The sequence below is a fragment of the Chamaea fasciata genome, unplaced genomic scaffold (genome assembly GCF_029207755.1).
Source record: "Chamaea fasciata isolate MVZ Bird 193981 ecotype frontalis unplaced genomic scaffold, bChaFas1.0.hap1 SCAF_23, whole genome shotgun sequence".
Classification (NCBI taxonomy): domain Eukaryota; kingdom Metazoa; phylum Chordata; class Aves; order Passeriformes; family Sylviidae; genus Chamaea; species Chamaea fasciata.
In genome coordinates, this window is record NW_027094108.1 from 1,461,047 (window position 1) to 1,474,997 (window position 13,951).

Below are 13,951 nucleotides of genomic sequence, written 5' to 3' on the forward strand. Positions count from 1 at the left end.
CGGCTGCCCGGCCGGGGGCGGCTGCCTTCGCCTCAGGGGGCTGGCTTCCCCTTTTTTGGGGTGATTTTGCCTTTTTTGGGGTGATTTTCCCTTTTTTGTGTTGATTTTCCCTTTATTGGGTTGATTTTCCCTTTTTTTGGGGTGATTTTCCCTTTTTTTGGGCCCGACTTCCTTTGGGGTTTTTCTCCGCAATTCCATAATTAGCGTGGCTCGGCAGAGCAAAGCTCCGGGGGACCGGGAGATCGGGGAGGTGTGGGCAGAAAGGAGAATTCCCAGGATTTATTTTTGGGAGGGGAGTTGGGATTTGTAGGATCAGACTCTGACCAAATCCTGAAAAATCTGAGATTCCTCAGGAAGCCGAGGTGAAATCCTCGCCCCAAATCCATCAAAACCTCCTGGATCCTTCCCAGAAAACCCCTCTGAGCACAGCCCGAGGAAAAAATCCCCTTTTTTGCTTCCAACTTGGTGACTTCAGGAGGAAAATCCTAAAAGAATCTGACCTTCCCTAGAAATTCCCTGGAGTGAAATCCTCACCCCAAACCCAGCTTTCCGAGGAATGTCGGGGCTTTTTTAGGATTCTCCTTGTGGAGTCGCCAAACTGGAAGTAAAAGGGAATTTTTTCCTCGGGCAAGGCTGGGCGGGTTTTTGGGAAGGATCCCGGGATCTTGATGGATTGAACTCCTGGGAATTTCTGGGCCATGTCAGATTTTTTGGGATTTTTCTTGCGGAGTCGCCAATTTGGAAGGGAAAAAAGGGGGATTTTTCCACGGGCTGTGCTCAGTGGGGTTTTTGGGAAGGATCTCGGGGGTTTGGTGGGTTGAACTCCCGGGAATTTCTGAGGAATCTCCGGTTTTTCAGCCTTTTCCTCACCGAGTCCCCACTTGTGCACCCCGAAGAGGGGGAATTTTTCCGTGGGATGAGGTTGTTTTAGGGTGGGAAGTGATCTGGGCGTCCGAGGCCCCGGTGAGGCGAGGAGGGAGCGGTGAAATGTCAGCAGCCACAGGTGAAGCTGCCGAGAAGAGAAACGAAACAAAAAAAAAACCCCCGAGAGATGAGAGAGGGAGATAAATCCTCCGATTTCTGAAAGGTCACACGCCGGCTGCGGAGCTCCAGGAAAGGAGCTGAGCTCGGAGGTTGTGGCTGGAAATTTCCGTCACCTGATGGGGCCTGGGAGGCTCAAAAGGGGGAAAAAAAAAAAAACCCAAAAAAGGAAAAAGAGGAAAAAATCCCCGACGGCCAAAAATGGAGAGAAATGACGAGTTTTGTGTTCTGGCTGTGAGAAGCAGCGGCTGGGAGTGATCAGGGTGGGGTGGGGGTAAGGGAAGGTTGGGATGGGTTTGGGAAAGGTTGGGATGGGTTTGGGAAAGGTTGGGATGGGGTTGGGAAAGGTTGGGATGGGGTTGGGAAAGGTTGGGATGAGGGAAAGGTTGGGATGAGGGAAAGGTTGGGATGGGTTTGGGAAAGGTTGGGATGAGGGAAAGGTTGGGATGAGGGAAAGGTTGGGATGAGGGAAAGGTTGGGATGAGGGAAAGGTTGGGATGGGGTTTGGGGGAAGGTTGGGATGAGTAAATGTTGGGATGGATTCAGGGGAAGGTTGGGATGGGTTTTAGGGGAAAAGGGGGATTGGAATGGGTTTTAGGGATAGGTTGGGATGAGGTTTGGGAAAGGTTGGGATGGGTTTGGGGATAGGTTGGGATGGGTCTAAGGAAAGGTTGGGATGGGTTTGGGAAAGGTTGGGATGAGGGAAAGGTTGGGATGAGGGAAAGGTTGGGATGAAGGAAAGGTTGGGATGAGGGAAAGGTTGGGATGGATTCAGGGAAAGGTTGGGATGGGTTTGGGGAAAAAGGGGGATTGGGATGGGTTTTAGGGAAAGGTTGGGATGGGTTTTAGGGAAAGGTTGGGATGGGTTTAGGGCAAGCTTGGGATGGGTTTCAGGGATGGAGGGGTGGATTTGGGCCCCCTCCCAAGCGCCGTTTCCCTGTCCCTGCCCCGGGCCCTCCCCTGTGACGCTCCAGCTCTGCCCTTTAACCCCAAAGCTTCTCCCCGCCCCCAAAAACCCCCAGGAAGAGCTCGGCCACAAAAACCCCGCGGGCTCGTGGGCGGCGGGGACAGGGACGTGACGGGGACAGGGACGTGACGGGGACAGAGACGTGATGGGGACAGGGACGTGACGGGGAGCTGGTGGCAGTGCAGGCAGCGGTGGAAGTGCCAGGACAGAGCAGTGACAAGGAGCTGGTGGCAGTGCCAGGACAGGGCGGTGACAGGGAGCTGGTGGCTTCAGGACAGGGTGGCATTACCAGCACAGCGTGACAGTGCCAGGCAGGGGTGGCGGCGCCAGGACAGGGTGACAAGGAGCCGGTGGCAGTGCCAGCACAGGGAGGTGACAAGGAGCCGGTGGCAGTGCCAGCACAGGGGTGGCAGTGCCAGCACAGGGTGACAGCGCCAGCACAGGGAGGTGACAAGGAGCAGCGCCGCAGGCGGGCCATGCGTGTCCCCCGGCCGTGGCTGGTGCTGGCGCTGCTGTCCCTGCGCTGGGCCGGGCCGGGCCGGGCCGTGCCGTGCCGGGCCGGGGAGCGCCGGCGCCTCTGGGGCGGCGACACCAAGTGCTGCCGGCCGTGCCCGTGGAAGGGAGGTCAGTGCCGGAAACGGGGGAAATGGGGAAACTGGGGGGAAACGGGCGAAATTCGGGGTCATGGGGGGGAAATTGGTATGGCCCGGGGGGAGATGGGGGGAGACGGGGGGAGATGGGGGGAGATGGGGGGAGATGGGGTGTGTGTGTAAATGGGGGTAAATGGGGGTAAATGGGGGTAAATGGGGGTAAATGGGGGTAAATGGGGTGTAAATGGGGGTAAATGGGGTGTAAGTGTGTGTAAATGGGGGTAAATGGGGTGTAAATGGGAGTAAATGGGGGTAAATGGGGGTAAATGGGGAGTAAATGGGGGTAAATGGGGGGAGATTTGGTGTAAATGGGGTAAATTTGGTGTAAAGTCGGTGTCAATTGTGTGTAAATGGGGTGTGAATTGTGTGTAAATTGGGGTAAATGGGGTGTAAATGGGGGTAAATGGGGGAGATGGGGTGTGAGTGTGTGTAAATGGGGGTAAATGGGGTGTAAATTTGGTGTAAATGGGGTGTAAACGGGGGTCCATTGGGGTAAATTTGGTGTAAATGTGTAACTTGTGGGTAAACTTGGTGGAGGTTTTGGCAGTTGCGGGTGATTGTGTGCAAATCGTGTGAGTGACGTGGACGCTGCGTGTGAGTTCCGTGTAAATCGCGTGTAACTGCGGGAAAACGTGCTGGGAAGGGGCTCTCCTTTCCCCGGGACTAGGAGGGACAATTTGGGATCCCTTTTCCCGGGAGAGATCCCGTTCCCCGGGAATAGGAGGGACAATTTGGGATCCCTTTTCCCAGGAGAGATCCCGTTCCCGGGAATAGGAGGGACAATTTGGGATCCCTTTTCCCAGGAGAGATCCCGTTCCCCGGGACTAGGAGGGACAATTTGGGGATCCCTTTTCCCAGGAGAGATCCCGTTCCCCGGGAATAGGAGGGACAATTTGGGATCCCTTTTCCCAGGAGAGATCCCGTTCCCCGGGAATAGGAGGGACAATTTGGGATCCCTTTTCCCAGGAGAGATCCCGTTCCCCGGGACTAGGAGGGACAATTTGGGGATCCCTTTTCCCAGGAGAGATCCCGTTCCCCGGGAATAGGAGGGACAATTTGGGGATCCCTTTTCCCAGGAGAGATCCCGTTCCCGGGAATAGGAGGGACAATTTGGGATCCCTTTTCCCAGGAGAGATCCCGTTCCCCGGGACTAGGAGGGACAATTTGGGGATCCCTTTTCCCAGGAGAGATCCCGTTCCCGGGAATAGGAGGGACAATTTGGGGATCCCTTTTCCCAGGAGAGATCCCTTTCCCCGGGACTAGGAGGGACAATTTGGGGATCCCTTTTCCCAGGAGAGATCCCGTTCCCCGGGAATAGGAGGGACAATTTTGGGGATCCCTTTGCTCCAGACCCTTCCCCGTGTCTGCTCCTCAGCCACTCCCTGCTCTCCTTTTCCCAACCTTTTCCCCACAGGAAGGGGAATCTCCTTGGGAGGGGAATCCCTTTGGAAGGGGAATCCCTTTGGAAGGGGAATCCCTTTGGAAGGGGAATCCCCTTGGAAGGGGAATCTCCTTGGGAGGGGAATCCCTTTGGAAGGGGAATCCCTTTGGAAGGGGAATCCCCTTGGAAGGGGAGCTTTAACCCTTTCCTTGGCACAGAAAACCCCAGCCCCTGCCCGGAGGTTTCGGACCACGACTGCCGATGTCCCGAAGGGAGCGGCTGCGGTGACGAGAACTGCCACGTCTGCCTGAGGCAGCCCGAGTGTGCGCCGGGCTGGGAGCCCCACCGGAGCGGTAACGGGATGGGAATGGGAATGGGAACGGGGTGGGAATGGGAATGGGAACGGGAACGGGATATGGGATATGGGATATGGGAGCCCCACCGGAGCGGTAATGGGGTGGGAACGGGGCTGGGAACGGGGTGGGAATGGGAATGGGATATGGGATATGGGATATGGGATATGGGATATGGGATATGGGATATGGGATATGGGATATGGGATATGGGAATGGGAGCCCCACCGGAGCGGTAATGGGATGGGAACGGGACTGGGAACGGGATGGGAATGGGAATGGGAATGGGAACGGGATATGGGATATGGGATATGGGAATGGGAGCCCCACCGGAGCGGTAATGGGGTGGGAACGGGGCTGGGAACGGGGTGGGAATGGGAATGGGAATGGGAACGGGATATGGGATATGGGATATGGGAATGGGAACCCCACCGGAGCGGTAATGGGGTGGGAACGGGGCTGGGAACGGGGTGGGAATGGGAATGGGAATGGGAACGGGATATGGGATATGGGATATGGGCTATGGGATATGGGATATGGGATATGGGATATGGGATATGGGAGCCCCACCGGAGCGGTAATGGGATGGGAACGGGACTGGGAACGGGGTGGAAATGGGAATGGGATTGGGAATGGGAATGGGAATGGGAGCCCCACAGGATGGGGAATGGGATTGGGAATGGGAACGGGGCAGGGAAGAGGCCTCAGTCTGTTCAGGATTTTGGGACTGGGAACGGGGCCGGGATTGGGAACAGGAGCTGCCCCAGCTGTGCTGCCTCAGTCGGCTCAGGAACGTGTGATTGGGAACAGGGAATTGGGAACAAGGCAGGGAACAGGCCCAGCCCCCGCTGTGCTCCCGCAGCCTGTTCAGGAATGCGGGGTCTCGGGATTTGGGGATTTCAGGAATTTGGGGTCTCGGGATTTTGGGGTCTCAGGATTTTGGCATTTCAGGATTTTGGGGTCTCAGGAGTTTGGGATTTCAGGAATTCGGGGTCTCAGGATTTCAGGGTCTCAGGATTTCGGGGTCTCAGGATTTCGGGGTTTCAGGATTTCGGGGTCTCAGGATTTTGGGGTCTCAGGATTTCGGGGTCTCAGGATTTCGGGGTCTCAGGAATTCGGGGTTTCAGGATTTTGGGGTCTCAGGATTTCGGGGTTTCGGGATTTTGGGGTGTCAGGATTTTGGGGTTTCAGGATTTCGGGGTCTCAGGATTTCGGGGTTTCAGGATTTTGGGGTCTCAGGATTTCGGGGTTTCAGGATTTTGGGGTCTCAGGATTTCGGGGTTTCAGGATTTTGGGGTCTCAGGATTTCGGGATTTCGGGATTTTGGGGTCTCAGGATTTTGGCATTTCAGGATTTTGGGGTCTCAGGAGTTTGGGATTTCAGGAATTCGGGGTCTCAGGATTTTGGGGTCTCAGGATTTCGGGATTTCGGGGTCTCAGGATTTCGGGATTTCGGGGTCTCAGGAGCGGCGTCTGAGCCGTGCCCCCCGTCCCCCGGCAGGAATCACCCATTACCAGTTCGAGTGCAGGCGCTGCGGGAACGGCTCCTACTCCAGCACCAAGAACAGCTCGTGCCACAAATGGACCAAGTACGGCGGCGTTAATTGTTAATAATCAATGATTAATGAGGGAATGTGTCAATGCTCACAGTTAAATCATAAACAATTCATAGCGGCGCCCCATTAATAATTAGTAAGTCTTGCTAAGAATGCGTTTACCTTCTTTGAAAATAGAAATAATAATAATAAATAGCTGATAATTAATCACTAATAAATAATTTCTATTGTTAAGGAAAATAGAAATAATAATAATATTAATAATATTAATAATAGTAAGAATAATACTAATACTAAGGATAAGAATGGACTGTGGGTTCATTGATACTCCCCTCGTTTGAAAATAGTAATAATAATATTAATCATAAATAATAATAATAATAATAATAATAATCCAATAATTGCTATCAAAGCAATCACTATTAATAACTAACAATTATTATTAAGGATGTGTTTTCCTCCTTTGAAAATAGAGATAATAACAATATTAATAATACTCAGAATGGAGAGTATGGGTTTATTGATATTCCCTTTATTTGAAAATAGGAATTATTATCACTAATATTATTATTAATAATAACAATAATAATAATAACAACAGGCTGGGGGGATTTTTATTACCCTCCTTTGAAATACGGAACAAAAATAAGAATAATTTAATAATAATAATAAATCGATATTTAAATGGCAACGGCATTACTCAATACTGCCGTCAAAAAATCAGGCTGAGTCCAGGGTGACCGGCATGAGCTCAATTAATGAATTCTTTAATTAGGCAAGAGCTCAATCTCCAGGCCGAGCCTAAGCCCAGCTCCCAGTTTAAACCCGCGGGGAGGGGCCGGGGGAGGGGCCGGGGGAGGGGCCGGGGGAGGGGCCGGGGGAGGGGCCGCGGGGAGGGGCCGGGGGAGGGGCCGAGGGAGGGGCCGAGGGAGGGGCCGGGGGAGGGGCCGGGGGAGGGGCCGCGGGGAGGGGCCGGGGGAGGGGCCGGGGGAGGGGCCGCGGGGAGGGGCCGGGGGAGGGGCCGCGGGGAGGGGCCGGGGGAGGGGCCGGGGGAGGGGCCGGGGGAGGGGCCGGGGGAGGGGCCGGGGGAGGGGCCGAGGGAGGGGCCGGGGGAGGGGCCGGGGGGAGCGGTGGGCAAACCCCCCGGGCGGCTCCTTCCAGCTGCGAGAGCGGCGGCTTCATCACCCTGCGGGCCGGCAACAGCACCCACAACGCCCTGTGCAGCCTCCCGCTGAGGGCCCTGGAGGCAGGTACGGCCGCATCCCGGGGATCCCCTTTCCATGACCACATCCCGGGAATCCCTTCGCCACCAGATCCCGGGGAATCCCTTCTCCATCACCACATCCCGGGGAATCCCTTCTCCATCACCACATCCCGGGGAATCCCTTCTCCACCACCAGATCCTGGGGAATCCCTTCTCCATGACCACATCCCGGGGAATTCCCTTTTCCATCACCAAATCCCGGGAAATTTCCCCTTTCCCTTTCCCTTTTCCCTTTCCCTTTCCCTTTCCCTTTTCCCTTTCCCCTTTCCCTTTCCCTTTCCCTTTTCCCTTTTCCCTTTCCCTTTCCCTTTTCCCTTTTCCCCTTTCCCTTTCCCTTTCCCTTTCCCTTTCCCTTTCCCTTTTCCCTTTTCCCCTTTCCCTTTTCCCTTTTCCCTTTTTCCTTTTTCCTTTTCCCTTTCCCCTTTCCCTTTCCCTTTCCCTTTCCCTTTTCCCCCTTTTTCCCCCTTTGCCCGGTTTTCCCCGTTCCCACCATCCCCTCTCCCACCTTCCCTGTTCCCCGCAGAACCCCCCAAACCCCCAGCCCAAAACTCCCCCGGAACCAAACCCCCAGTCCCAGAAATCCTTTCGAATTCCTAATTATTACTATTAATCATCCCTTTCTAATGAACAATTCCTAATCAATTCTTTCTAATTAATAACTATTAATTCTCCCATTCTAATGAACGACTCCTAATTAATTCTCGCGTTAATTGCAGGGGGGTTCCTTGCCCTGCGGTGGGGCTCCAGCACGGTGCTGGCCGTGCTGACGGCCGGATTCCTTTCTCATTAATAACTATTACTAACTAATCACTCTAATGAACGACTCCTAATTAATTCTCGCGTTAATTGCAGGGGGGTTCCTTGCCCTGCGGTGGGGCTCCAGCACGGTGCTGGCCGTGCTGACGGCCGGATTCCTTTCTCATTAATAACTGTTACTAACTAATCACTCTAATGAACGACTCCTAATTAATTCTCGCGTTAATTGCAGGGGGGTTCCTTGCCCTGCGGTGGGGCTCCAGCACGGTGCTGGCCGTGCTGACGGCCGGATTCCTTTCTCATTAATAACTATTACTAACTAATCACTCTAATGAACGACTCCTAATTAATTCTCGCGTTAATTGCAGGGGGGTTCCTTGCCCTGCGGTGGGGCTCCAGCACGGTGCTGGCCGTGCTGACGGCCGCGGCCGTGTTCGTGCTGCTCCTGCTGACGCTGCTGCTGCACCTCGGCCTCTGGAGCCTCCGCAGGGAGAAGAAATTCCCACCCGCAGGTCCGGCGGCTCCGCAGGGACGGCGGAATTCCAGGGAGGAATCCGGGTTTTCCCTGGAATTCCGGGGAGGAATCCGGGTTTTCTCTGGGATTCCGGGGAGGAATCCGGGTTTTCCCTGGAATTCCGGGGAGGAATCCGGGTTTTCTCTGGAATTCCAGGGAGGAATCCGGGTTTTCTCTGGAATTCCGGGGAGGAATCCGGGTTTTCTCTGGAATTCCGGGGAGGAATCCGGGTTTTCTCTGGAATTCCAGGGAGGAATCCGGGTTTTCTCTGGGATTCCGGGGAGCTCCAAAGGGATGGAATTCCAGGGAGGAATCCGGGTTTTCCCTGGAATTCCGGGGAGCTCCAAAGGGATGGAATTCCGGGGAGGAATCCGGGTTTTCTCTGGGATTCCGGGGAGGAATCCGGGTTTTCTCTGGAATTCCAGGGAGGAATCCGGGTTTTCCCTGGGATTCCGGGGGAGCTCCAAAGGGATGGAATTCCAGGGAAGAATCCGGGTTTTCTCTGGGATTCCAGGGAGGAATCCGGGTTTTCTCTGGAATTCCAGGGAGGAATCCGGGTTTTTCTCTGGAATTCCGGGGAGGAATCCGGGTTTTTCTCTGGAATTCCGGGGAGCTCCAAAGGGATGGAATTCCGGGGAGGAATCCGGGTTTTCTCTGGGATTCCAGGGAGGAATCCGGGTTTTTCTCTGGGATTCCGGGGAGGAATCCGGGTTTTCTCTGGAATTCCAGGGAGGAATCCGGGTTTTCCCTGGGATTCCGGGGGAGCTCCAAAGGGATGGAATTCCAGGGAAGAATCCGGGTTTTCTCTGGGATTCCAGGGAGGAATCCGGGTTTTCTCTGGAATTCCGGAGGAGCTCCAAAGGGATGGAATTCCGGGGAGGAATTCCTGGTTTTTCTCTGGAATTCCAGGGAGGAATCCGGGTTTTCCCTGGGATTCCGGGGGCGCTCCAAAGGGATGGAATTCCGGGGAGGAATCCGGGTTTTCTCTGGAATTCCAGGGAGGAATCCGGGTTTTTCTCTGGAATTCCAGGGAGGAATCCGAGTTTTCTCTGGAATTCCGGGGAGGAATCCGGGTTTTCTCTGGGATTCCGGAGGAGCTCCAAAGGGATGGAATTCCAGGGAAGAATCCGGGTTTTTCTCTGGAATTCCAGGGAGGAATCCGAGTTTTCTCTAGGATTCCGGGGAGCTCCAAAGGGATGGGATAAAGGATGGGATTCCAGGGGGGAAAAAAAAAAATAAATCCAGATTTTCTCTGGGATTTGGGGGATTTGGGTTCCTGGAATAACCGATCATCCAGGCCAACATTCCTGCCAAAAGGGATTCGGGGATTCGGGGATTCGGGGATTCGAGGATTCGGGGATTCGGGGATTCGGGGATTCGGGGATTCGGGGATTCGAGGATTCGGGGATTCGGGGATTCGGGGATTCGAGGATTCGGGGATTCGGGGATTCGAGGATTCGGGGATTCGGGGATTCGGGGATTTGGGGATTCCTGCCCGGGATGGTGGGAAGGTGCCAGCACAGGTTGGCCCATCCCTGGAATTGTCCTTGGAGCAGTTTGGGATAACGGGAAATGTCCCTGCCCATGGATGCGATCATCCCAAAATCCCTGCCAAATCCCGTCCCGTAATGCCCTGATCCCAGAACGGGAAAAGGACCCGGAAGTTTCTGGAAAATCCTGATGGGGGGGGTTTCAGGAATCCCTCGATTTTTAATCGAAATTTCAGCGGAATTTCCGAGGAATTTCAACCTCTCCCGGCTGATTTGGAAGCCGGGCTTGAAGTTGAAATTGAAATTTTTTAAACGGGAATTTCAGGAATTTTTTTGGCTGATTTTTTTCCCTTTTTTTTTTTTTTTTTTTTTTTTTTTCCCCCGCCCAGTCACAGATTTGGGATCCAATTTCCCTCCTCGGCTGATCCTGGGGGAGGAATCCCGGAGCATCCAATTCCCGGAGGAGGAACACGGCGACAAAAGCGCCGAGGAAAAACTGTCCGTGCTCTCCCTCAAAGTTTACAGCGAGCTCCGATAACGGCGATTCCCAAAAAACCCCCCAAAAACCCCAACAAATAAAAAAACCGGGATTGGGATTGGGATTGGGATTGGGATTGGGATGGGGCGTGAAGCGTCGTTTTTCCGTAAGAAGAAGAGCGGATTTAGGGCGGGTTTGGGGTGGTTTTTTCCCCCCCCCCCCAAAAAAAAAAAATTGGGGATTTTGGGGATAAAAAATGGAAAATTGGGATAAAATCCTGCTGGGGTTGGTAATGCCAAAAATCCTGGGAGAGGAAAAAAAAAAATCCTGGGGGAAAAAATTTCCTAAAGTCGCTCAAATTAACACCGAAATTGATTGATATTTCTGATAAAATCAAGGATTTTTGCGCCATTTCCCCGGATTTTTGCCACAAAAAAAACCCTCAAAAAATCCCCTGAACGAATTCCAGCTGTGAAACTCCGGGAATTCTTCCTCTCCAGGGAATTGTTCCCAGATTCCTGCCAGGACAAAAGTCCCTAAAATCCCTCAAATTAATTCCAAAATAGATCGATTTTTTTTTTCCCAATAAAATCAAAGATTTTGGGGCTTTTTTCCTCCATTTTTCCCCACAAAAAAAAAAAAAAGTCCCTAACCCCGCCCCAATAAATCCCAGCTGTGGAACTCCGGGAATTCTTCCATTGCGGGGCATTTTTCCCGGGATTTTTGCCCCTCTGAGGCGGCCGCCCGTGCGATTGGCGGCATTACCAGACAGTATTAGACAGACAAACGCAGATCTAACTTTGCCTGGTAAAACAACAATCTGCAGGAAATTCCAGAGAATTCCATTTCTTCCGAATTTATTGGTTTTTTTCCCCCCCACATCCAGCATTGGAAAATTCCAAGGAAATCTGGAATTCCTCCTGTTTGGTTTTTAGAGGCGGGAAAATGATGGAAATTCTGATTTTTTTTTTCCCCTGTTTGGTTGGGGAAGGGATTGGGGAGATTTGGGAGGATTTGCCTTCCAATCCCTCTGGAGCAGCTCCTGGGAAATTCGGGATGTTCTGGAGCCAGAAGTTCACCTCGTTGAGGCAAAAAATGTTGGGATTCTGTCCCAAAAATCTCCTAAATCGCCCCAAAATCCAGTGAGGGGGATTTAAGGGCGGGGAAAATCAGATGGAAAAGGGAATTTGTTGTTGCTTTTTCCTGGTTCTGGGATGGGATTTTTCCTTTATTTGGGATTTTTCTGTTTCTGGGGTTTTTTCCCATTGGAATTTTCTCCTTTTTTGGGGAAGGATTTCTTTCCCCAGTTCCAAATTCCCAGAGGAAAAAAGGGAATTTTTACGGGTTTTTCCTGGTTCTGGGATGGGATTTTTTTCCTTTATTTGGGATTCTCCTTTATTTGGGATTTTCTGGGATTTTTCTGTCTCCATTTTATTTTTATTTTTCCCAATTGGAATTTTCTCCTTTTTTAAATTTTTTTGGGGATTTTCCCCCCCCCAATTCCAAGTTCCCAGAGGGGCACTTTGGGCCCCAACCCCGAGGATTTAAAATTCCAATTTGGGGAATTTCTCTCCCCCATTTCCTCTCCCCGGGGCCCTCCCGGAGCGGTTACTCATTAACGGTTACTCATTAACATCTCCATTAATTAATTAATCACCGCTCTGCTCCTTCATTTCCTGCTTTTCCTGGGAATCCCAACAGCCGGGGCAGCTCCTTCCAAACTCTCCACGTTGTTAATGGGAATTATTTTTAATTATTAACCAATTAATTCGAGTTTTGGGGGGTTTTTTTCCCTGATTTTCCTGCGTTGTCCTGGAATTTTAGGAAGGAATTTTAGGCCTGGTTTAATGCAAAGCAAGGGGGGGAATAAAAGGATTTAAAATTTCGCCGTGGAAAAGGGGAATCGGGAGGAATTTTGGGATGGAAAAGGAAATTAAATCCGGGACGGGGCTCTCAGGGAGGAATTCCCAGCCCTGGGAGGTGCCGTGGAATTCCTGGCTGGGGCAGGGATTGGGAATTGGGAATTCCTTGGATTCGGATCCTGGAATTCTGGGATCCCCTGGCTGAGGCTGGATCTGAACTCGGGAATTCTGACCGGAATTCTCATGCCCTGCAGAGAAATCGAGGTGAAAAACCCCAAATTTGGGGAATTCTGACCGGGGAGGTCCTGAAAGGTGAACAAAGCCTGGCTGGAATTCCCAGTTTTCCAAAGGAATTCCAAAGAGGAATGAACCCACCTGGATCAAGGCGGGGTGGCACGGTTGGAAGTTCAGGAGATGTTGAGGAATTGGGGGGAAAAAAACCTTTGGGATTGGGAAAAAACCCCCTTGGGAATTAGGAAAAAAAACCAAACTCTTTTATTTCCGACACAAATTTCCATTTTCTTTCCCCAAAATCCATCCTTACCCTTTATTTCCGACACAAATTTCCATTTTCTTTCCCCAAAATCCATCCTTACCCTTTATTTCCCACACAAATTTCCGTTCTCCTTCCCCTTTTCCTCCAAAAAAATCCGTCCTTGTTCTTTACTTCCCACAGAAATCTCCGTTTTCCTCCCCGTTTCTCCCCCAAATCCGTCCCTACCCTTTTATTTCCCACAGAAATCTCCGTTTTCCTTCCCTTTTCCCCCCAAATCCGTCCTTACCCTTTGGAAGAGCGGAGCCGCGGTTGGGATTTGGGGCCGGGGTGGTTTGGGGTCACCCTTTGAACATCGTTACCAGACAGTGTTAGAGCCGAGACACAAAATCCAGCACTGACTGGTAAGATGCCCACAGGGGACCAGAGAGTCCAGCAGGGGCCGGAATTCCCGCTTCTTCCAGAGGGAAAATTCCGGGAAAAAAGCCCAAGAGCGGTTTTGATTCATTGTCCCGGTTCTTCCAGAGGGAAAATTCCAGAGGAAAAAAAAAAACCCCAGAATGGTTTGAATTCATTGGGAATTCCCAGTTCTTCCAGGAAAAACCCCGGGAATGGTTTTAATTCATTGTCCCAGTTCTTCCCGAGGGCAGAATTCCAGGAAAAACCCTGGGAATGGTTTTAATTTATTGTCCCAGTTCTTCCCGAGGGCAGAATTCCAGGAAAAAGCCCGGGAATGGTTTTAATTTATTGTCCCAGTTCTTCTGGAAGGCAGAATTCCAGAGAAAAACCCTCAAAACAGTTGGAATTCATTGTCCCAGTTCTTCTGGAAGGCAGAATTCCAGAGAAAAACCCCAGGAAACGGTTGGAATTCATTGTCCCAGTTCTTCCACAGGGCAGAATTCCAGAGAAAAACCCTCAAAACGGTTGGAATTCATTGTCCCAGTTCTTCCCGAGGGCAAAATTCCAGGGAAAACCCCAAGAAGGGTTTTAATTTATTGTCCCAGTTCTAAATCACCCCCAAAATCTCCTAAACCGCCCCAAAAATCACCCAAATCACACCAGATCCCCTAAACCGCCCCAAAAATCACCCAAATCACACCGGATCCCCTAAACCGCCCCAGAAATCACCCAGATCACACCGGATCTC

General features: G+C 52.0%; 1 protein-coding gene across 2 annotated transcripts; it reads left to right on the forward strand.

The window, feature by feature from the left end:
• Positions 1–1,846: 1,846 nt before the first annotated feature.
• On the forward strand, positions 1,847–13,578 carry LOC136300631 (tumor necrosis factor receptor superfamily member 18-like). Of its 2 annotated transcripts, XM_066203132.1 has the most exons (6): positions 1,862–2,632; positions 4,258–4,392; positions 5,893–5,980; positions 7,109–7,197; positions 8,336–8,479; positions 10,367–13,578. In XM_066203132.1, the coding sequence occupies exons 1-6, from the start codon at positions 2,485–2,487 to the stop codon at positions 10,507–10,509; spliced, it is 747 nt and encodes a 248-aa protein (XP_066059229.1). In that variant the 5' UTR covers positions 1,862–2,484; the 3' UTR covers positions 10,510–13,578. The 2 variants fall into 2 exon arrangements, with proteins under 2 accessions (XP_066059228.1, XP_066059229.1); XM_066203131.1 differs by lacking the exons at positions 8,336–8,479; positions 10,367–13,578 and having other exon boundaries at positions 1,847–2,344; positions 2,381–2,632; positions 7,109–8,005.
• Positions 13,579–13,951: the final 373 nt, after the last annotated feature.

Excerpts from the sequence above, each read along its gene's own strand:
- LOC136300631 (XM_066203131.1), top strand. The coding sequence starts at position 2,485 with ATGCGTGTCCCCCGGCCGTGGCTGGTGCTGGCGCTGCTGTCCCTGCGC. Across the intron at positions 4,393-5,892 it reads CTGGGAGCCCCACCGGAGCG|GAATCACCCATTACCAGTTC; the intron begins GTAACGGGATGG and ends GTCCCCCGGCAG. Across the intron at positions 5,981-7,108 it reads TCGTGCCACAAATGGACCAA|CTGCGAGAGCGGCGGCTTCA; the intron begins GTACGGCGGCGT and ends GGCTCCTTCCAG.